This window comes from Sebastes fasciatus, chromosome 20 (genome assembly GCF_043250625.1).
Source record: "Sebastes fasciatus isolate fSebFas1 chromosome 20, fSebFas1.pri, whole genome shotgun sequence".
Taxonomy (NCBI): domain Eukaryota; kingdom Metazoa; phylum Chordata; class Actinopteri; order Perciformes; family Sebastidae; genus Sebastes; species Sebastes fasciatus.
The window spans coordinates 16,514,195-16,538,874 of NC_133814.1; the positions used below are offsets into that span (position 1 = coordinate 16,514,195).

The window sequence follows — 24,680 nt, forward strand, 5'->3', positions numbered from 1 at the left end:
CAATTCAAACTTCCTGAAATGCCTAGGTGAAAAAATAATATAATATGATAAGTGTGACACCACAGTAAAAGACACTTTAATACATTTCTGCATACTTTATTTTGTCAGCCGAGGAGAAATCATTCAAAAAGAACAAAGTTCCTGAATATTGTATGAGTATCACAAGTTAGTGTAAAGTTGTTTTTTTTCCCCAGGAGGCATTCATATTTTATAAATTAACTTCAGTACTAAATATTTAACGGGACCCTTTTTTTATCTAAATATGTATGTCTTTATTTATGTTTAATTTATCCACAGCTATGTCGTGTTTATAGAATTGTAGATCTTCGAGAAAGATTTTTTTTTTTAACCTTTTTTGGTAACACTTCATTTTACAGGTCCGCAAATTTCATGGTAATGAGGTGATAATTAACAAGTAACCTTTTTGAGATTTCTTAGGAATTACTGCCAAAATACCCCAATATTTACCTGAAAAATTATCGAAAATGACTTTATTATAAACATTATTTAATAATTATATTTCCCAATAGCTGGTAATTTATTAAATACATTTTCAGGAAAAAAATACAAAGTTAATTGATATGCTTTATTTCCATGTCTGCTGGTAAATAGATAATAATTAGCAAATAACTTCTTTGAAATTTCTTAAAAAACTTCCTGAATCATTACATTAGCTACCAGGTTATATTTGTGTCGACAATAAGTCACACAATGGTGAGGTTTGTGCCTGATCAGCAGTGTCTTCTATATGTTTTGGTTTTCCACCTCCAATGAAGAGCAGTGCACAGCTGCTTCTCAAGCCTAATAGCCCTTTTTTAATAATGATATGCTATTTTAACATATAATTATTAAATAATGTTTATAATAAAGTAATTTACGATACATTTTGAGGTAAATATTGGGGTAATTTGGCAGTAATTCCAAAGAAATTTCAAATAGGTTACTTGCTAATTATCATCTTGCCATTCAATTTTGCAGACCTGTAAAATGAAGCGTTACCCCTTTTTTTTGTGGAAAGAGCAATTAATCCTATTTCACAGCGCTATATTTAATGCCTTGGTGAGGAAACAAATAGGAAATGTATTCAAACCTCATGAAGGATCTTTAAGAGATCAATGGAATTACAATTGAAATCATAAATCATGGTGGATATTAGATATTCATAGCCCAAGAACTCACAAATAAAAAAATGCAGAACTGAGAAAAACATTCAATTTAAAACAATAAAACAATCTATGCTGTGTGATGCACATACTCTAGTCCCTATGTGTCGTTTCTGTTCCTCCGCATATTAAAACACCCGACCACTCTTTACCTGACAAATACAGTATCCGTGTACACAATCAACGGGTTGTCAGGTAGAATGCTTACACATTGATCTGGAAACCTTTTCCTTAGGAAAAAGAATAAATAACTTTACCATGCAAGGAGGTAACAGGTATTATCAACTGCAAATTGCTCTAATGATGTTGGAAAAAATATACAGTATATACTGGAACTTTTTTTTTTTTTTTTTTTTAAAGACACACTTCAGTAAATCCAAGATAATGCACAAATGACATGCTTTTGCATAGAAATGGTGTAAATTGTGTGGAGTTTGACAAAAATGAGAGCCCAGAAATCAAGAGGGGGGGGAAATACAGCACACAATCTCCAGCAGGGTCTCTTTAAACACTGTAAGAAGTTGCATGTCAATAACGTTGCTGCTATTTTTTTCCCAGTTGCAGTGAAGTCAGTGCCCCTGAAATGGTTTAATCAGTGAGGTCCAGACACCACGACTGCTCTGTGCTCTGAGTCTGAACGCCGATGCTGGACCTTCGCGATGACGCGCTTTCGCTGTCCCTGCTCTCCATAGAGCCCCCGTTCCCCAGCAGGCACTCCAGACTGGTGTGTTCAATGGCAGATGGATCGCCCAGCGGAAGGTGGGGCTCGAGAGCATCCGATCCTGAATCCATGGAAGATCCAAGAGGGTGGTCTGGCAACGTGGGTGGAGAGGCAGACGCGGGTCGGATTGAGGGGTCGTCGATTTGGAAGATGGAGGTGTCCTGGATCAGATTGTGGGATGTTGGGGCGGACATCAGAACGCAAATGTTCTCATGTGAGGCTTGTGATAAGCAGAGATGGGGGTAAGAACTGGGTGACGAGTCCAGCAGGCTGTGTGTGGACGAGCCTGTGGGAGCACCGGACAAAAGGCAAGAGTATTCGTCGCTATCACTGGGAGGCTGCAGGCACAACGTGGGCTGGGACTGGCTGATGGTGGTCGGGCTAGCACTGAGAGGTCTGTTGTTGGAGTTGGAGTTGTCTTCATGCCCAGCATGAGGCGCAAGGCCCAGACCTCCTGCCTGGAAGCCCGGGCTGATGCTAAGAAGAGACGGGCTGGTCCAGAGATGTGTGCTCATGCTCTCAGAGCTGTGACTCGAGCCTAACCCGGAGTTTACAGAGCGGGGCAGACAGGAGTTGGCAGGTGGACCAGAGGACCGGCGGTGGCTCTCTGTTTGGGTTTCAGCAGCTCCACTGTAGCTCCAGAGGCCAGCGGGTGGGACGCTTTGGTGGCCTTCGTGGCTCCCAGGATCGTTATGGAGGTGGTAGGTTGAAGCGAGGTTGAAGGGCGCGCCCGGGTTGGGGGCTGTGGGAGTGCTGGACACCATTTGGACGCCGTACGGGTACGAGGCTTTGTAGTGATGCACCGATAAGTGGGCCTCGAGGAGATGCATCATGTGGTGCAGGCCCGTGGTGAGCTCAGATACTTCCCGGTTTAACGTGCCCATCTGCGTAGAGAGTGCACACAGTTTAGTTGTGACGCTCACAGACTTGGAGCTCATTCTGTCCCAAGCTTGCACATTCTATTATTACACCGAGCAAACGTGGGAAACTACGCAAGTACAGCCTCAAAGTACACGCAGTTCTGTCCCCAGCACAGAGTGACGAATTAATCAGCTTCCATCTTTGAGGTTTAATATTGGACTCGTGTCCAGATATAATTTTCTGATGACCTCCCAGAAGAGAGCCAAACCATTTTTTAATCCCCTCTATGACTAAGAAACGGCTTCTTACGCAGTTAGTGTAATCCAGAGGGACACAGACTGAGGTAACTGACGCAAATAGGGAAGAAAGTAGACAGAAAACTGGGAACAAGGGAGAGAAACGAGAGGGAAAAGGGGGCCAGAGAAGGGCCACAAGTAGAGCTAGGTTGTCATCTAAGGTTTTTTTCTTTCAGATTGTCGAGTCAGCACTCCCGACTATCCTCTGCATTGCAGAAGTGCCCTGCTGACTAATTAATATCGACTTCAGACAGCACCTACCTGGGCCCATCTGGATCCGCTCGCTGCACCTGCTTTTGCTTTATTTACATTCAAATGACGAGTGCAGACTGAGACACAAGGCTGAAATGGAGTCTACTTGATCTCCTCTTTATGTTTCCCCCTGTAGATGTACAACCGTGGCTGATTACAGAACTGTATCTGTGAGAAACAAGTTTCTGTTGTCAGTGAACTCATTTCAAAAGACTGAAGTAGGAACTAATATTTCAATGTCGAAATAGCACCCAGGTTAAATTTTCTAATCAAAAATGTATTAATGCTTCCTGTGTTTCATATTCAGCGTCTCAGACGGGATGATGGTGAGGAGGATGCAGAGCGAAGCTGATTCGGATCTGCGAGGCTACGTTGTTTTTGGTCCGATCGATTTTAATTCAGGTTAAGGGGGCTGTGCCTTACCTTTTGGTTGAGTTGACTGATGCTCTGTCTGACCTCCTCTGTCTCCAGCAGCAGAGTGGCATTAGCCTGCGTGGAGTCTGGAGAAATGAGGAGGAGAAAACAATGAGTGGCTGACTTAGTAGCACACAACTCGGGCACACCACAGAGAGGATTTATCATTATTAATATGACAAAATTAGGATGGTGACTCCAGAGGATGCTAAATTACATATACAGCATGTGAAAAGTTCCATGTATCCATATATACATCCATGCTTGTATGTAAAGTTGAATATTATGCAATCTAATAAAGCAACACTGTGAATTACGGCCAAAACATAATGTTGCAGAGATATTGAATTGGAATCAGGGTTATTATAGTAAACTAAAACTGAAACTAAAACAAAAATATGCAATGAAAAGTATTTTTAATAAACTAAAACTAAATAAAAGCTATATATCCTTTAAGAAAAACTAAACTGAAACTGTATCGCCAAATTTATTAATTTCAGTTTTAGTTTTTTCTAGCTCTAATATATCGTTACCGAAAAAAGGAGACGGCATGAATTTGTGTCAACTCTCATGACGTTGAACCATAGAAATTGAACGGACTTGATGATGGTGCTACAGTATGCCGCGATTGCTTCACATTGGATACTAAAGTAGTGCAAAGATTAAACATTAAACATTATGGCCATTGCTGTTCTCCAACCATGTATTTTGTATGTATATGTAGCTACATACTTATGAGACAGTGTGCTTGGCCAACAAAACAAACTAAAACTATATAAAAACTAAAACTTTCTGGAAAACCGAAACCAAACTAAAATTAGCAAACACACTCTGAAAACTAACTAAAGCTAAACTAAAATGAAATCTAATTAAAGTTTTTCTTAAAGTTCAAAACTATTACAACCTTGATTGGAATTAGTTTATGATATTATTACTACCCTTATGACTAATATCTTAAGAAATGGTTTACACAGGCTTTGTAGAAAGTGTCTTGATTATAAGTTGTTGCTGCAGTATCTTATTAGGATCTAAAAGATGGAAGCTTGTGAAGACTTTAAACATGACCAGTTTCACAGCAGCAACTACCTGGAATCAATAAGGAATAAACAAAATCCAGGCGATCCTCCGGGAGGCGCTGTAGGACGGCCAGAACAACTAAAAACAATGTGAATTGGTCATACACATCCAAAACCAGTGTAGGCAGGTGCTGGACCAATAGAAGACAGTAATGAAAATATAAGTCTGAAGAAGAGCATCTGCTTGAAACGTCACTTGTGGATGTGCTAATAAATTGCACTTAAAGTGATAGTTCGGGTGTTTTGAAGTGGGGTTGTATGAGGTACTTATCCATAGTTGACGTATTACTTATAGTAAAAGACAGTCGGCGTGTCCCCAGCATCAAGAAACAGACAGGACTACCGACAATGAAGCAAAAGAATACAGTGCTGTGGACGGGGACGGCAGAAAAAAATATTTTAGGCACCTAAAAGAAAGGTTAACCTCAAAAATATTGATATGCGTTAAAGTGTACGCTATATTTAGAATATTTTTCGACGGCGAACTGAACTGAAAGTGAAACGTATCTATACTGTTTTTGTCATCTGAGCCTGCTGGCTTTGGAGAGAGCAATGATAAATTTCACTTTCAATTCAGTTCCTTGTCGGAAAGGGCTGTCTGAAGGCAAGATAAAGCGGTGAAAATATTCTAAATATAGCGTACACTTAAACAGATGCCTTTCTTTTAGGTGGCTAAAACACATCCACAGCACTGCATTGCTTTGTTCTGGTGTCGGTACTCTTGTCTGTTTCACCAAGCTGGGAGCCCACCAAACATCATCTACTGTAAGTAATACACCTACTATGGATAAGTACCTCATACAACCCGAACTATCCCTTTAAGGGAGCTACAATGTGCGGACCTTTATTTACATTTTCATAGAACAACTCCAAAAAAATCAGGAGGTTCTTCTGTCCTACACCACAGTTTTTAAAAAACATTTTTAGTATTTAGGAAACTGTTTTCTATATAGATTTCTACTGTGTACTGTTGTGTATCTCGGTACTTGTTCAACTAAAGTAAATTAGTTGGACTTCAACTGAACTGAACGTGGTATTCATCCCAGGATGACAGCAATCATCAGCAAAAGGCTCAGGTCAGATGAGCTGTACTGTACACTGCTTTGACCTCGGTTGTCCTTTAACATGTTCTCTGACTCTTTGGACACGTGGCTGTCATTTCACTCCTCTGCGCTCTCATATTTCCCCCCAGAAGGCGGCAGGGCAGCATTGCTATATCCACTGTTTGAACTCTTGAGTTTACCTCCAGCCATCTGGCACCCAGGTGACCCTCGCAGCTGGAGGCGGTTTGGCTTACCTTGGGCGCTGCCTCCCGTGCTGGCTTTAGGCCCGCAGTGCTCCACGTTGAAATGGAACGCGTGTCCGTTGTCTTCGATGCCGTCTACAACCCTGGCAGGGAGGAGGGGAAGCTGGAGTTAATGTAACAGTAGAGCTTTTTCAATTATCCTCGGAGCCAGCAGACTGCACAGGTATGTGCCATGAGAGCTGCCGCTGGCAGAGACCCATGTGGGTTTGAACATGAGGAGAAGAGCCCAGTCTGGAGGGGCGGACACCTGAGCTCTCTGAACCAGCACTTACCCATATCTAGGACTCACTGGATGACTTAGGGATACATTATGAATACAGATGGGTTGTGGCAGGAGGATAAGGTGCTCTGGTAATGAAATGCAGTGACATCTGTTGAAATATGCAATGCAAATACACTCCATTTACATTAAGTAGGTGATGCAGGTTTCTGTGGCATGACTTCGATCATGTCAAACGTTCTAAAGCGACCATAACTAGGGTGAATATATTGACACAACGTGGTCTACAAAATCCAGTGAGATGCTGTCAATGACAAAGGCAGGTTGGATTGTAACAAACACAGAAATAGAGGCATCAAGGGCCATGGTATAGTGGTTATAGTTAAAAGGGCACACACATTTTAGATGCTTTCAAATTAATTAGCCAGCCTCAGAGGGGGGGAACCACTGTGTTTTAGAAGAAGAAAAGACACTATCATGTTGCTAGTCATGTCGCTTTGAAAGTTGCAGACTACATGGTGATAAGCAATACAAATCAACTTGTTTTCTGTTTGTTATTGTGTCATGCGACTTGTTGTTGCAGGAAGAGACAACGGTGGAAACGTCAGTGAGAGTGGAGAGAGGAGTGCCACGGGACACCGGTGTTATCACAGTTTGTTGTGTTGGAGTACAGAAAGCATAGCTCAGTGTTATCGAAAAGATTTTCAACGTCATGGCTGAATATTTAGATGATTTCGACAATGTGGATACGACGCCAGATTTCAGAATGAGACTTCTCCGAGGGAGACACACAGTAACAAACAGACCAGATCAAGCGAAAAGTAAGAAAACTAGGGCTGTCCCCCGAATATGTTTTTTTGGGCTTCGAAGCTAATGTGAGAAATATTCGAAGCTTCAGGAGAGTGTCGCTGCCACACTACAGTACACACACGCACCTTTATACATAACAAACAGCGATATCCGTCTGAGAATAACTAATAACAATAATTCATGTTGAATCTGAATAATGAATATTGTTGTGGGATTATTCTTTATTTCGTGGACTATTTGGGGATTTATACATTATTACTACATACTTATATATAAAAAAAAAAAAAAACGAAGCATTCAAATACTGATTTGGATGTCGATTACCATGGCAACGGTCGAAGATTTGGAGCATTCAGGTCAGCCCTAAAGAAAACATTTAATTTCTCTGTAGGGTCCTTTCAATAATGTTGTCAGACACTTGTAATAACAATCTGAGCCTGTCAGTGGCAAAAACAAGCAGTATAGTGGACGTAAACTGACGGTACCAGGTTGCAACAAATGATTACATTACAGCCCGTCTAGTGGCTAGCGGCTTCAGCGTTCTGCCTCAATACTGGACCACTTTCAAAAATCCTAAATCACCTATGACCCCAAAACATGGGAATATAGGGTCCAGGTTGAAAAATACCGAAGTTACCCTTTACGGTAGCACTTAAAGCATTGCGTTACTTTGAGTTTTTGCTTGTTTACCTGGGACTAAGATCTGGGGGTCCAAAGCAGGTGACGGTTGGGATGAGCAGCTTAGACGGCTTTTTCTCGGCCCCCGACTCTCCCTGGGATGAAGTTGAGGCCGGGGTGGCTTTAGGGGAGCTGTGCTCTTTTTTCGACGGTGGCTGAGGTGATGAGCTCTGCCCGTGGACGCCGCGGCTGAGGTTTGGTGAGCGGCATCGTCGCAGGGCGTTGAACTGCCGCAACTCGTCCCCCAGGAGGTTACCCAGGGAGGTGCGGCGAACGGGGCTGCTGAAGCTGGGCAGCAGGAGGTTGCGACGGGAGCGGGTAGCTGGAGAGAGGTGGAAGGTGTCGTCGGGGTCGTCCCCCTTTGTTTCCACGATAGAGGGGAACTTGGATTCCTGCAAAACAGCAACATGCAGCATTCATAACTGTACACTTTTTAATTAATATGAAATGTTCACTACCAAGGGGTGCACTGGTCCTTAAACTGCCTGGTTTGTGTTCGAGGATATGAAAACAGATTAGGAAATACTGGAATAATAATTACAAGAATACATTTTAAAATATTGGAAGCATGTTAGAAAAATTGACCAATTTCAAATGCCACTCACAATACACAAATCATTTCAGGAGTAATCTGGCACATAATAACCCTTTTAATTTTGAAAGCTGCTGATAAAGATCATTATTGTGTTATTTAGATTTTAATAAGATACAGCTGATGATATTTTAATCACATTACTCTAATCCTGCTACAAATCTCTACCCATGGCTGCCTGTGTGCTTGTGAGTAAAAACAATTGTTTTTTACTGGGGCTGTTAACGTGATAATAACGCGTTAACTCATATTCGGTTTAATTTCTTTAACGCATTAACACAATCAATTATCCAGAGGTTGAAGCGGGCTCAGTTTTAAATCTAGAGTGAAGATACTGGTATCATATGAAACTAGAAAACCTAAGGAACCATGTCATACTAACTTGTCACAAAGGAGGCTAAATAATGATCCAAACTTATGGTGAGGAAAAACTGGCATGGCCATTTTCAAAGGGGTCCCTTGACCTCTGACCTCAAGATATGTGAATGAAAATGGGTTCTATGGGTACCCAGGAGTCTCCCCTTTACAAACATTACATTACAAACACACTTTATGATAATCACATGCAGTTCGGGGCAAGTCATAGTCAAGTCAGCACACTGACACACTGACAGCTGTTGTTGCCTGTTGGTATTTGAGTTTGCCATGTTATGATTTGAGCATATTTCTATGCTAAATGCAGTACCTGTGAGGGTTTCTGGACAATATTTGTCATTGTTTTGTGTTGTTAATTGATTTCCGATAATAAATATATACATACATTTGCATAAAGCAAGCATATTTGCCAAATCTCCCTTTAAGGTACATTTTGAACAGATACAAATTATTCACGCTTAAATATTTTAATCGATTGACAGCCCTAGTTTTTACATAAAAGGGAACTTTTAATAGCAGACACAGCAAACACTGTGAACAGTATTTTAATAGGTAAGCATACAGTCCATAGTGAGAAAAGTAGGTCATAAGGTTTCCCATTAAGAGAGCTACTGACCCAGTTAGCGGGCCAACTCCAGGGACTGAACTGCTCTCTCTGTTCCAAATGAGGTTCAACCTGTAGGGGAAGTCCTTGCACAAACGCTCCGGCAGCACTCACTAGCGAAACAGTATGTCCCAGAAAAACACGGGGTGGGGGTGGGGGCTTACCTTGAAAAACCAGACACGTCCGCTAAAATCCTGGAATTGATATGCAGGCTTTCTGAATTTATTATAACTTTCAAGTATGTGTCGGAAACCGTGTCTGGTGGAAAAGGGAATAATGACAGAAGAAGACAGAAGACGAAGACTTAATTTGAACTCACGTGGGGAAGCCTGGGTGACCTTGAAAACCTGCTGAGGCCCTGCAGTAGCGAAAAGAAAGCAACAGGGATTACAAAAGACACAGCCTCAGACAAAAAGATTTTATTTTTGAAACTTTATATCCTCTTCATTAAAGGTGCCTTGTGGAGTTTTCTTAGAAGCAAACAAAAGTTATGTTGTGTTACTCACTAACATGCATTGTGTGTTTCTAACTAACACGTTGAGTGTATTTCCTTCCTCATAAAACATGTGCAAAGATGATTTATAAAGTATCTTAAATCCAGCATTGTGTTTGTTGGCGCATTGCAGCATATCTTGCTGTGTTACCACCACCTGTTGATCAGTGGAATAGTGTGACACCACTGGCAGCTCCGCAGCGCAACCAGAGGTCAAAAACTCCCCAGGGAACCTTTAATTAAGTTCAGTGATGTCTTTGCATTTATAAAACTGTGTGAAATTCAAATTAGTTATCTACTTTTTTTATCCACGGGAACTGTGCTCCCTTTTGGAACGATCTAGATGACCTTGGCCGGCGATAAAGCCTTCGCCACACAAGCCGAATCACATAACCGACCCTTTCTCCACGCTCGATTGCAGAGGGATTCCGGCGAAAGTTTGTCTTTCTGCTGGCGTGTGGAGAAATTGCGAGCAATTAAACATAATCACCAGCTGGATGGCAAATGAGACTGTGGCGGTGCGAAGTCTTCCCTCATGTGTGAAAAATGTGCTTCTGACAACATGGCTTAATGTGACAACACGAGCCACAGTCTATCGCTCCAGCAGTATAGTGCCGTGATGCTCTTTGATGCGGGATGCCAATTCACTGAGGAAACATTAAATTGAATCCTTCATTGAAGCACAATACTGAGTTTAAAAATCATCACCACTAAAAGGCGGTTAAAGCAAACATATAACTCTAGCTGTGAAACTCTTCAGACGGCGGTGCTATGTGAGAGGCATTGGGGAAAAATACTCCTCATAACGACGACTAACCCTGGGACGACACCGAGTGATTAACTAGCCAGCCACAGATATTGGCGCCAAAAGACATTAATTGAACATCAATATCAATTTAATGGGGCACGGATGGCACAAATGTCCCACATATCAAAGTGGGTTTTGCAAGGACTTGGGGACTTTTTCCTGTCACTCACAAGTGTGCTATCTTGTGTTTGCACATGCAAAGAACAGACCTACTTATAGGAGGACATGCTCGTGCACACAAGAGTATGTCTCAGAAACATTTCAAGGATTAGACCATTTCTTTCTCCAAAAAATGTGGCGACCGTTATCCACGCCTCCATAACTAGTAGATTAGATTACTGTAATTCTTTGCTCTCTGGCATCAGCAAAAAAAAAGGTTGACCCGGACAAGGAAACATGACCACATCTCACCGATCCTGGCTTCCTTACACTGGCTACTTGTTGCTTTAAAATATTACGGATTACTTACAAAGCCCTGAGATGCCTTGCCCAAAGTTGTTTATCAGATCTATTATTGTTATATGTCCCTTCCCTGTCCTTAAATGTGTTCTGTTTTTATTGTAAAGCACTTTGTAACTGTGTTTTGAAAGGTGCTATATAAATAAAGATTAGGGCTGTCAAAGTTAACGCGATAATAAACACATTAACGCAAATTCGTTTTAACGCCACTAATTTCTTTAAGGCATTAACCCAATTTGCGACTTTTAGATTGTAGTGGGCTCAGTTTTAAAGTCAGAGTGAAGATACTGATATCACATGAAACTGCAAAACCTAAGGAATCCACTGGTACCAATCATGTCAGACTAGCTTGTCACAAAGGAGGCTAAATAATGATCCAAACTTATGGTGAGGAAAAACTGGCATGGTCATTTTCAAAGGGGTCCCTTGACTTCTGACCTCAAGATATGTAAATGAAAATGGGTTCTATGGGTACCCACGAGTCTCCCCTTTACAGACATGCCCACTTTGGGACAAGTCATAGTTAAGTCAGCACACTGACACACTGACAGCTGTTGTTGTCTGTTGGGCTTGAGTTTGCCATGTTATGATTTGAGCATATTTTTTATGCTAAATGCAGTACCTGTTAGGGTTTCTGGATGATATTTGTCATGGACAATTATGAGATTAATTGTGATAATTATTTTAATCGATCGACAGACCAAATAAAGATTATTATTATTATTATTATTATTATTATTATTATTATTATTATCATTATGTCAGGGTTTAAGTATGATGTGTCACTTGTCTTTCAAATCCAGAATACATTTCGTGGGAGTTGTTTTTGGGACAAATTTGATGTTTCCAGAGAGAGAGAGCGAGCTGCATGTGATCTATTGTACTGACGGGATGTACTTGAAATGACACTGTCACCTGGGACAGTTGTTGTGACATTTTTTTGTCATCTCCTCTCTGTACTGCTGGTCGGTATTTTTATCCCATCCAACATGTCATGAACATGTCTCCAGCTTGTCAGACTCCTTTCACTCCCACCGCTGGTTACCAGAGGCTGCCTTTATCAACTTAAACTGTTGTTGTCATGTGAGGCTCCAAAGGGGGTTGCATCCCTATAACTCCTGACCGGCCAGCATGTTCTTCACACTCCATGACTACTCACTATTTAACCCTCCCTGTGGCGACATGGCCATTATAGTCCAACAAATTTGGACTCAGTGCTGGCTCCCTGGTGGTGGACTGAACTTCCCACTCCGCCCAGGACGGCACAGTCATCCCTTATCTCTCAAAACTCACCTCCCTTAAGACAGTCTTTGACCAAGTGCATACCACATTATTCAACCTGACCTTAAACCTGCAATAACTGATTTTTTTGTCCACTTTGGGGGAAACGAAAACAAGCTGTGAACACAACTTTGACATATCATTACCTTTTAATTGCTAGTGTCTGTCTGCCCATCAGTGATGAGCAGGTAAAGCAGGTGTATAGTGTTTTTTTGTGCTATTTTCGCTGGAAACAGCTGCCTGCTGCGGCTGAAATCAACACTATGAGGGCTGCAACTCTGTCTCCTACAAAATTACTTTCCCATACAACTAAAGTGCATTCTCAATTACGTTTCGAGGGAAACGTATTTCCCCTCGGATCACGGTCACAGTTTTAAAAATGTGCTTAACGTTGTAAATTGAAAAAAAACAAAAACAAAAAGGCAACAAAAGTACTTGGTTAGGTTTAGTAAAAACTAGGGCTGTCAAAGTTAACGCGATAATAACACGTTAACGCAAATTTGTTTAAATACCACTCATTTTTTTTAACGCATTAACCCTTTTAAGGTACATTTTGAACAGATAAAAAAATGTGCCATTAATTTGCGATTAATCACGATTCAATATTTTAAATCAATTGACAGCCCTGATAAAAACATCATGGTATGGCTTAAAATAAGAACCTTTGCTACGTTATTTAAATTATGGACGTAAATCAAGATACGTCAGTGTTGACATTTGGTTTCACACGGGACACAAACAGCGGCCTCCTGGGTGAAAGTCCTGTGTTGACCCACTCATCCACCCTGACCTCCTCCTTACACAGTCTTCCACGGACGTCAAAAACAAATGTAATCTGAGAGAAAATATGTTTGTATACGTCCCTCGAAACGTAATTGACAATACAGTTTCAATGTATGGGAACGTGACTTTTAGGAGACAGAGTTGTGAGAGCGTTGAGAGTGACCCAAACAGTAAAGTTGCGGCCGGACAGCGAAACAATGAGCTGAAACTCACTATAAAGAGCGACCTATTTCACTTGTCATTTGGTACATTGTTATAATAAAATATCAATTATGGCTGGTTTGAAAATAATAGCAATTTATAGTGGGTTTTTTTGCATTATTAGAAAGTGGGTGATCAAACAATTTCAACTTATTTGACTTATACAGTTTTGAGTGGCTTCAGATAAGACACAGCTAAACGGTAAGCTTAAAAAATCAACTTGAAAGCAGCATAAAGGGTTTGTCCGACACTACAATGCAAAAAAAAATGTAAAAAGCAAAAAACTTTTTGTCTGTGTTTGCAGTTTGCTAAGTAAAAAAAAAAAAGCTGTAAAACTCTACCAAAACCTATTGAAAAGAAGTTAAGTGACAACACTGCAGTAAAAGTTGAAATTAAATTATGGAGTTGACAAAAAGAAAACTAATTTTCCATCTGGCGGTCTGGGGTTTTCCCCTTTTTGACAAGATAAAGTAGTCCCTTTGGATACCTTATACTGTAATAGGCATTCCTGCAATCTGTCTCTTTGGCAGTACTTCACTACTATTGACTGATTACTGTACAGTCAGCATGTAATTCAAAAGTATCTCTCGAGTGTAAAAGGACTTCCCATCCTACAACAACTCTCACCTCTGACCACCCACCGAGAGGATGCGGATGACACCTGTACTACTGTATATGTTTGTGTCAGGAGTTATGGCACCTGGCAGCTCGGCCAGGTAGCTGAGCACTCCTTCATCCTGTCAGGGGCGGGGGGGCGGCGGCAGTGCCCCCCGGCTTTGAGCTGGAGCATAAACTCTGAGCAGATGGTGTGAGACAGAGAGCTAGTGCTTGTGATCAGCAATGCCACAGAGAAGCCTGCTTGAATCACAATTAAAGACTGTGATAACTCTAATAATGTATGAACGTATGTGGCCTCTATACACACACAACATACAGTCTTTGTCTTGCGATGAACTTTTCTGTCATATATATTATGTAAGGGTGCCAAATTGTATCTGTATGATGTCTCTTTATGGAATTGAAACTCTTTTTGAAGCCCTCATCAACACAGTTGAAGCTAATTCACTCAGAAAAGACATCCAGTAATGAACACAGCCAGCACAGATGTCCTGTTCTTCATATTCTGAACCAAAACGAATAAAAACAAAAATTAAATGAATAAACTAATGAGCAACGAAACCTTCAAACAATGGGAAAGGCCTGTGGGAGCCAAGAGGAGTGCTTGAAGCAAGTACAAAATGCTTGAGACTGACAATACGGATGAGATTGTGAAAGTCCTCAGGGAGATTTGTCAGTCACACATCAAAGAAGTCTTGGCATTAATTTGTCTTGATCGAACGGTTTAACAAAATGCCATGCTACATAGCTATTGAACTTTGTGTCTATAATTAATGAAACTACTCAATTTCTGGGTTTCGAGATGCATCTTTACTAGGGTTGTCAATCGATTAAAATAGTTAATCACGATTAATCTTAACTTAATCGCACATCTGTCCAAAATGTACCTTAAAGGGAGATTTGTCAAATATTTAATACTCTTATCAACATGAGAGTGGGCAAATATGCTTGCTTTATGCAAATTAACGTATATATTTATTACTGGAATTCAATTAGCAACACAAAACAATGACAAATATTGTCCAGAAACCCTCACAGGTACTACATTTAGCAAAAAAAAAATACGCTCAAATCATAACATGGCAAACTGCAGCCCAACAGACAACAACAGCTGTCAGTGTGTCAGTGTGCTGACTTGACTATGACTTTTCCCAAACTGCATGTGATTATCATAAAGTGGGCATGTCTGTAAAGGGGAGACCCGTGGGTACCATAGAACCCATTTTCATTCACATATCTTGAGGTCAGAGGTCAAGGGACCCCTTGGAAAATGGCCATGCCAGTTTTTCCTCGCTAAAATTTAGTGTAGGTTATTTAACCTGCTTGGCGACAAGCTAGTATGACATGGTTGGTACCAATGGATTATTTAGGTTTTATAGTTTCATAGGATACCAGTATCTTCACTCTAGCTTTAAAACTGAGCCCGCTACAACCTCCGAAAAATCGATTGCGTTAATGCGTTAAAGAAATTAGTGGCATCAAAACAAATTTGCGCTAACGCCCTAATCTTTACACAGATTACATAACAACGCCTGAAAACATGCTACATGTGTAACAACAACTGCTTTTTCTTCCCAGATGGAGGATTGTCTTGCCTCACGTAATGCTTTCTTAAGTAACTGTGAGGGGTAACGGGCAGCACGGAGAGGAGGTCAGTGTCTGGGTGTAATGTCATCCTGCTGCGCTTTAGAGGGTGGCGACAGGGAAGCGATACGGCGGCCTGACAGTGGCACCCACGCATGGTAATTGGTGTGACAATCAAGCCACCGACGGCCCTTTGGTAGAACAAGTGTCAAGGAGAGTGACAAAGGCACCTTAGGGGGGAACAAATGTGTTGTCTGGTATGTTGTAAGCGCTATTCTATGTAATGGGGAGTCTTTTGCACCAACGTTTAACTATCATACAGGTTGAAACCCATTGTAGAAGTGGAAAAAAAATTGTTTCTTCCAGGTTTAAGCATACTGAATTAAAGGTCCCATATTATGCTCATTTTCAAATTCATACTTGTATTTTGTGTTTCTACTAAAACATGTTTACATGCTGTAATGTTAAAAAAAAAACATTATTTTCCTCACACTGTCTGCCTGAATATACCTGTATTCACCCTCCGTTTTAGGGCATTCACGCTCCGTTTTAGAGCATTTCAACGGAATTGCAATGCAATTGCGTTGCTAGGCAACAGTTTGGGTCCATGTTTACTTCCTGTCAGCTGATGTTATTTACATACACTGCAACAGGAAATAAACTGGGACACATTTAGAATGTTTACGTTTAAAACCGTGTAATGGTTTAAATATTGTATATTTGTGACATCACAAATGGACAGAAATCCTAACGGCTTGTTTCAAACGCACAATTTCTGAATACGGGCTGTGGGTATTTCTCCGTATATTGAGCGTTTTGATAGTTTAACAGTATTTATATAGCACTTAAACCTGCTTTATAATGTAAAAGGCCTGAAAATCTCACTTTTTACAATATGGGACCTTTAAAGTTTTGAGAGTTAGGATTTTGTATTTGAGTTTGTATAGACAGGCTTTCAATTGTGAGAAAAGGAGCCCTAATGACACATTTAATCAACACCAGTTTTCTGTGTTTGAGTGTGTATTTAGTACCTCGTCCTGGCTGCCCTCGCGCAGGTTGTAGGTGAGGTTGTTGTGGATGTCGGAGGCGAACACGCTGGCGTACTCGGGGTAGAGCTCCAGCACCTCTTTCAGGCCACGCACATTAATGTATTGGAGGTCACAGTAGGTCAGCGCCTTCACGTCAGCATTGGTCTTGATCACCTGGTCTGCTGCAGGCAGGTCAGACCCAATCAGGTCCCCTTTTCCTTAAAATCAAAACGAAGAAATATTCACCGTCTCACTCCACTACATTACTACATGATGCTAAAAACCACAATACAAACCTAATATCGCCAGCACCATGCTGTCTTTCAGCACCTCAAGGGACCCGGAGCAGACAAAGTAGTTGGCATGCAGTGCGTCGCCCTGACGGATGAGGTACTCCCCGGGGACGCAGAAGGAGGTTTTTATGTGGAGGGAGAGCGAGCGCAGGCAGCCGCGGCTGGCCCCCTTAAAGACCGGCAGCTGGAGGATGTCCTTATTCAGATGCATGGCGATGTCGGCACGCAGCTCATCAGGGAAGTCGTGCAGGAGCTGGGGATGTGTGACAGATGTAATGAGGTGTGACACCCATTGGTAATTAGGGAACGGACTGTGTTGCCACCAGTTGCCCTCTTTTGAATTTCAATAGGATGTCAATTTGCTGGTGTACAGGCGGTGTTGTGAAAGATCATAAACAATTACAGCTGCGAAGGGTTGTGAACGGATTGTGGAACAGATGCAGTGCTCAAATGCCATCTAAACATCACCCTGAAGTTTATTGAGGCCAGACAGCGCCTTGTACAAAAGTATTACATGACAACAACAATGAGAGGGACTCCTACCTCGTTGGCATCTATACCGTTGTTGACAGACCATGTGGTCTGGAAGTACTCCAGCATGCGCTGTTTGATCTGCTGAGGCAGACGGTGGACACGGATGAAGTCCTTCAGGTCCTTCATGCGCGTGTGGTAGAGAGAGCGCCTCGAGTACATGCGCTGGATGATGGCCGTCACATTACCGAAGACTAAGGCGTGCATCAGCGCTGTGTGAGAGACGGAAACAAACAGCATGAAACGATATTGAATATTATTTGTATTGCTAGGTGAAAATAATCTGAAATTTTATTCTGAAGACTGTTTCTTTTGGCTCATTACAATTTGACACAATGTGTTAAATATAAGTTTTAACGCCTCTAATTTCTTTAACTCAATTGGGCAGTTGGGCTTGAGTTTGCCATGTTATGATTTGAGCATATTTTTTATTCTAAATGCAGTACCTGTGAGGGTTTCTGGACAGTATTTGTCATTGTTTTGTGTTGTTAATTGATTTCCAATAATATATATATATATACATTTGCATAAAGCAATCTTATTTGCCCACTCCCATGTTGATAAGAGTATTCAATACTTGACAAATCTCCCTTTAAGGTACATTCTGAACAGATAAAAACTGTGTGATTAATTTGCAATTAATCATGGACAATCATGGTATTAATCGCAATTAAATATTTTAATCGATTGACAACCCTAGTTAAATAGCAACAACATTTAATTAACTTTTTAAGGTGACTTTTACTTTTCATTCCTTCAAAACATGTTTCCTGCTATAAAATCGAATTGTATATGGATCACTACCCAATCATCTACACTTGTTACTGTTTATTTGCTTATTGATCCACACAAGGGGAACAGTAATTTTTGTTTACATCACTGTTCTGACAAGCAGTCTGGGAAAAAGAAAATCATTATTTTCTGTATTGTTGCACCAATAATTGCCACATCAGCTGAAATAATCTGTTTATTAGAATATAAAGATGGCAACAAGCTGCGTTTTAAAGGCCAGCCAAACCATCCAACCCACTTCCTGCTGAATCTCTTGCACTGGCGTGCCAAACAGAGGCACTGTTATGCCAGGACGCCAGAGGGAGAGTGTACCCTGGTGTCAGACATACCGCCGATGAGCATGGTGCAGATGGAGAAGATCTTCTCAGCATCGGTGTTGGCACAGACATTGCCGAAGCCCACACTGGTCAGGCTGCTGAGGGTAAAGTAAAGGGCAGCGATGTAGGAGCTGCGCACTGTCGGGCCGCCCACCGTGCTGTTGATGTAAGGCGTCTCCAGACGTTTGCCCAGCTCATGAAGCCACCCTTGAATGAGGAGGTAGAGCATGAGCGAACAATGTCCAAAGGTTATGGTTATTGTTACGTCTGTGTGTCTTCTGTCAGCTCTGAGACAGATGGTAGCGGCAGGATTGTGCTGCAATACCTGGTCTAAGAGAGACAGAAGTGTATGTTTGGGTTTGTGTGTGTCAGAGAGAGATTTTCAGCAGTGTCAGGAGGTTGGCATGTCGGTGCGGGACAGGGCAGAATTAGATTGGCTCCTCCAGGGATAAATAAGGCCAAGTGTTAATTAGCAGGTATGACCTAACCTCCCTATAGACAGAATATAGTGCCACAAATGTATGCAAAATCACATATACACACACAAATAGAAACACACACACACACACACACACATACACACGTTGCAAAGCAGTCTGGGCCAGATGTTTAATTTTGCTGTAGCCTACACTATATCACAGTATGTGTGTTGCTGTTTATGGTTGTTTAAAGGGAGGCACCCCAGGTGAATAGGGTAAAAAAATTAACTAATAGATATCACCATCAAACGTCCCCAGTTGATTACTTACATTAAGGCAATTCTTTTTTGTATTACAAGTGTTCCAACATTTCATGTTTAAATATGCAAATGATGTGTTATCTTATCAAATATGTGCTAATTTGCATAACTATCCACAACAGAAATCTGAACATTTTAGCCAGGTTCAAAATTGTTGTTTCCTTTTGTTGACAATATTAGCATCAAATGTTTCTGCAGAGGGAATTTTGGATTTCTCTTCTTATCACACCATAAATCAGAAAATACTGTCAACAACCATCAAAAAAAATCATTTTTTGCCATGTTTTTAGGGATAAAATGTTGATATAGGAACAAACCCCTCTGTAAAAACCTTCAGAATATTTGGGAGAAATCTACAGACGCAAATAGACAAAGTGCAGTAAAATAAATGTTTTGGATGTTTTCTTTCCACTAGTCTGAAAGAAGACATGTTATGGAAGCAATATAGCCCAAAATCTGAAAATTGACCAGTGCATGAAAAACAATGTTTATGCCTGGGGCAAACAAAATAATACATGGCTGTTAAACTGTAGACTTAAACTTGTTTGCAGTTATTTTGGCAGTAATAAAAACCTAAACAAGGTTATGTTCTTTGATCTGAAGCAGGCAATTGTGTAAAAAAAAAGATATGAGATATTTCTCAGATAATTTACAGACTAGAGAAGCCTGTCAGTTTCTCATTATGGGTTTTCTTTGGTCTCCGTGTTGAATCACTTTCAAACGGTGAAACAAACAAGACATTACTGTGCTGCTTCCTACCAGTCGTTTTTTTTATACCAGCTTTTGATCTGGCTTCAGACGGTCCTCATTAGAGCGTCACAGTGTGGTGCTCGCCACCATCTCACCACTGAGCAGAGCTAGACGCCCCAATAGGTGAGCCAAGACTATTTATAGCTGAGTGGGGACACAACAAGCAAAATCTAGTCTGTGGTCTTATTTGTTGGATTTGTATGCCTATTTAAACAGAGAAAACAAACTGACTTACATACTGTAGCACTGAAACAAGTCTGGATAGTCAGGACTGTATTTATAGGACCAGTGTATAACATTTAGGGTGATCTATTGGCAGAAATATAATATAATATAATTAAGTACGTTTTCTTTAGTGTATAATCACCTGAAAATAAGAATTGCTGGTCCTCTCCACGGAGTCCGTCATGTTTCTACAGTAGCCCAGAACGGACGAACCAAACACTTTTAAGTTTTCCTGCTTGGGCCGAAGTCGATAACGTTACTCACTCCCGTCGCCGCTGCTCTCTCTCACGCGCTTCACCACTCATTTCCCACACATACACACTACGCACTGGCTCTGCTCCAAATGGCACTAGAGAGGGCTGTTTGCGTTTTCGCGTCCGCCACCATAGCTCTCCAACACGCTTGGCACACGGGAAAGGCTTCAGTTGGTTGCAATCTCCTCACCTCACTGCTAGATACCGCCAGATCCTACACACTGGACCTTTAAGTTATTAAATGAGCACATGGAATATGGTATATTAGATTTTTTTCCTGTAGAAGGTAGTGAGGACAATGAATAGATGTGGTAAAAATCCATTGGAACTATCATTTAATTTATCCTTTACAGAGAAAGGATATATTATTTCCCCAACCTCGCTGGATGAAACACCAAACCTGACCTTCATACTTCAACAGCTTCCTCTTCCGCGAGGCCTCAATCAGACTCACCGATGTCCCAGGTCTCATTGGTCTCTATCTCTTTGCGTCCAATCATGTACCAGATGCAGGCCATCCAGTGTGCCAGAAGGGCAAACACAGACATTAGCAAGGTTAGCACCATGGCGCTGTACTGGGAGTAGCGGTCCAGCTTCTGAAGCAGGCGAAGGAGGCGCAGCAGGCGTACCGTTTTAAGTAGGTGGACCAAGGAGGTCTGAAGAATGAAAAGGAAAGAAGAAATGAAAAACAAATTGTCTTGTTATGTCTGGAGACACACGTTGACTGTACATACACACAGTTGAATATCACAGCTTGGACAAGCAGCGACTTGTTTTGCTCAAACAAATGTGCTTATCTTGTGTAAAATGCACTATTTAGGGAGAACTCAGCCGCAGCAATAGAAGCCTTGTGAAATGCAAGGTAGGCTAAACATTTCAGGGGAAATTGGTATTTATCATAAGTAATCCATTTGCTGCTTGTGTCAGCAGTCACAGAGGGCAGCGAAAAAGAGACAGCTCGAAATATTATATGCACTCACCACTGTGATGTTGAAGGCATACAGCAGGTCAAAGGGCAGGGCAGCCACCAGGTCCACAAAGAACCAGGTGGTGGCGTAATGAATGCAAATGGAGCGCGCCTCATACACCACCTGCCCTGACTGGCTCACATAGGTGGTGCGGAAGTTCAGGATAATGTCTGAAAAATACAAAAGTTGAAGGTCATTTTTTCCTGTGACTTAAAAGACGGTATGGTCATATTCATTAAACCTGAGGTCACAAATGTGTGTGTGTTTGACTGATGCAATTAAACAGATTGTATACAGTGAGGAATGCAATCCCAGTGGTGTATATGATATATACTCTAGACAACACCATGATGTTTGTTATTCACACTTTTGAAAGTATAGAGTGCACCAATTTTAGTCATGTAAATCTAAAATGATAACAATGAAAATAGAAGAAATGGAATATGCACGCAGCTGGAATCTGTCATTGTTTTAACAAGCAGACCTCTGGGTGTGTGTGTGTGTGTGGTCTGATGTAGAAAACCTCATCTGTCATCCAAGCTGTCGATATTTGCAGAGATGTTGGCTCATCGCTCAATACAAATCTCAGTTATGGGAAACTAAAAGAAGGTTAGATGATGATAATGATTTTTGGCAAAATTAAATAAAGATTTTCAAATTTCAGAAAGCACACAGCAAGCTGCAGACCAGGGTTAACTGCATAAATCATCGAAATTAAAAAAGCTGGACACATTCCGTCCAATATACCATATTCCCATGTTTTTGGCTAGCATGCCTGATTTTTGTGTTTGATTTTTTTGCTATACGAGACTGTTTGCATTTTAAAAAAAATGCAATCTATCAATTACATGACTTCAAAAGTCAAATTACAATAAACAAACAAAGTATGGGTGGTGAAAAAGTAATTGAGCTTGCAGAAACAAGCAGAAAAAAAGTTTCTCCTGAGCATGGACTCGGACATGAACTGCAAATGAACAGTTCATCTACTCTTAAGTGGAGCACGTTGAGGTTCTGTCACCTCAATTCATCCCTTGGGTGCTTCCCTTTGGAGGTTAACCAGGCATTACCAACTGGGCGGAGTCCCTGGGAGAGACCCAGGACATCCTGAAGGGACTTCAAAACCCAGCAGGTTGCCTGGAACTGGAGGTGCTTTCAGGGGAAAAGGATGCCTCGGTGGCTCTTGTTGCCATAGGTAGCGAGCGTGGCAAGAAAATGGACAGATGAAAAATGAATGTTGGATGTCACCACATAAAAAAGATTCAGATTTTGAGAGTTCTACATGAGTTGATTTGACTAAACGTGACCTTAGAAATAAGTTCACAGTGGATTGGCTTGATGGTGGTGACTCAAGAACTTCAGGTAAAAAATCAGGAAGCGCTGTCTCCTTTTCAACACTCACCTATAATAAAGAGCATTTCCACTACGATGTCGCTGACAATGGTGGAGCGCGCAGCTGTGACGGTGTCATCGTATGGCGTGAAGCTGACGTTGTAGGGCACGGTGACAGCCACATAGAAGGTGGCCAGCAGGATGAGCCAGTCCCACAGGGCTTTGGACACGCTGTAGTGGAGCAGAATGAAGCGCGACTTCTCCACCGCTGCCACCTTGTACTCCGGTATCGAAGGCTTGTCAATAATGCCCTGCAAGAGAAGAAATGCAAAAAAATATCTTAGTAAAAAATATACAAAAACACCAAAAGCCCATCAGAGAAGCTGCATAAATGAATAACTTGATAAGCAGATGGTCATGAGGTGGAATGCTGTGAAAATAAATGGTAATGAGATGGGCATTGTCGTGCCAAGATTTAGCAGAAACAGACAATATAAATGTCAACACCCTCTCTCGTGCTCTGACCGCCGATGATTCAGTACGGTAGGCAACTCAAGTGAAACAAATATGGTAATGCCGCTGGTTATCTATTCTTGACAGCCTCCTTATAGACAGTGATAAACCTTTTAAATGGCCGTGCAGTAATAATACAAAATGACAGATATAGGAGTGCGGTCAGTGAGGGGGAAACTTATTACCAACAATGACGTCTGATAATCTCATACATGACTTGGCCTTCGCTTGACATCATCCGTCTTCAAATGCCATCAGTGCTTCAGGTCTCAGGGGGTTCGGTACTCTGGCCATCATCTGCTTTTATTTTTGAATGTCATGCTTATTCATTCCACTTTTTATGGAGAAAATCCAATCGCAGAAAGCGTGAATTGCTATCGCCGATGAGGGTGGGAAATCCATTCGGCGCTTAATGAGAGCGCAGTTCTCCAAATGGGGCACTTGGCACATAATAGCCTTAACCATGTTTAGGAGACAGGAGGAGAAGCTATTGCTTTTGTCAGAGGTGAGAGGGAAACAGAACAATGTGGCCACTTCACAAACGGGTGTGGGTAAGCAACAAGGAGGCTCTGAAGCTGACTTGCAGAGAATAGACTGACTATTTGAAAGTAAAAGAGTGGCGCAAAAATGAGTCCTAAAACATGAAAATGAGTTAGCATTTTAGCACTTAGGGTTCCCCCTTTTGGAAGTCAATGGGTTTTTTGAATAGGAAACAACATCAGTAAATACCCCACTCGTGAATTTTGAAGCCTTTATGTGTCTTAAAAAAGCGGTTAGTAACAAGTGGCTAAATGAGACTATAAAACGTCATCACACCGACACGTCCACCTTTACAGCCCTCTTGTGTATACTCTATCCCGAATACTTCGAAGTTTCAATCGTTGCCATGGTAATCAACGTCCAAATCACTATTCGAATGCTTCGTTTTTTAATTTAATTTTTTTTTTAAATATACTGTAAGCATGTAATAATAATGTATAAATCCCCAAATAGCCCATGAAATAAGCAATTATCCGACAACATTATTCATATTCAAAATTGATTATTATTAGTTATTCTCAGACGGATATCGCTGTTTGTTGGGGTTAGAGCACTGGAACGGGGGAGAAGGAGACAGACAGCAGAATATGTCAGCCTGCCGCGCCACGCCACAAAGCTTCAAATACTTTCGAATATTTCTCGCCGAAGTTTCGAAGCCCAAAAAATGGTATTCGGGACAGCCCCGGTATACTCTTGCTCATGCGACCGTTGTGTAGTTCGTTTATAGCCTAATGGTAGCGTTTTACTTCTGGCGACTGCATTTACGCTTCAAAAATCATAAAAGTGGTGTTCATTTGTGAAGATTA

General features: G+C 41.3%; 1 protein-coding gene across 2 annotated transcripts in view; it reads right to left on the reverse strand.

Moving 5' to 3' along the window:
* Positions 1 to 557: 557 nt before the first annotated feature.
* The window catches only part of LOC141758117 (voltage-gated delayed rectifier potassium channel KCNH4-like), a 48,296-nt gene continuing 24,173 nt past the window's right edge, over positions 558 to 24,680 (reverse strand). Inside the window, exons 5-16 of one of the 2 annotated variants that reach the window (XM_074619231.1) lie at positions 22,892 to 23,132; positions 21,505 to 21,662; positions 20,979 to 21,180; positions 18,569 to 18,763; positions 17,460 to 17,659; positions 16,920 to 17,169; positions 16,627 to 16,841; positions 9,688 to 9,726; positions 7,810 to 8,189; positions 6,081 to 6,172; positions 3,717 to 3,793; positions 558 to 2,768 (exon numbers count right to left, since the gene is read on the reverse strand). In XM_074619231.1, the coding sequence (XP_074475332.1) occupies positions 1,752 to 2,768; positions 3,717 to 3,793; positions 6,081 to 6,172; positions 7,810 to 8,189; positions 9,688 to 9,726; positions 16,627 to 16,841; positions 16,920 to 17,169; positions 17,460 to 17,659; positions 18,569 to 18,763; positions 20,979 to 21,180; positions 21,505 to 21,662; positions 22,892 to 23,132 (3,066 nt within the window). In that variant the 3' untranslated portion in view covers positions 558 to 1,751. The remainder of the gene's footprint in view (positions 2,769 to 3,716; positions 3,794 to 6,080; positions 6,173 to 7,809; positions 8,190 to 9,687; positions 9,727 to 16,626; positions 16,842 to 16,919; positions 17,170 to 17,459; positions 17,660 to 18,568; positions 18,764 to 20,978; positions 21,181 to 21,504; positions 21,663 to 22,891; positions 23,133 to 24,680) is intronic. The other variant, XM_074619232.1, reaches the window with a different exon arrangement.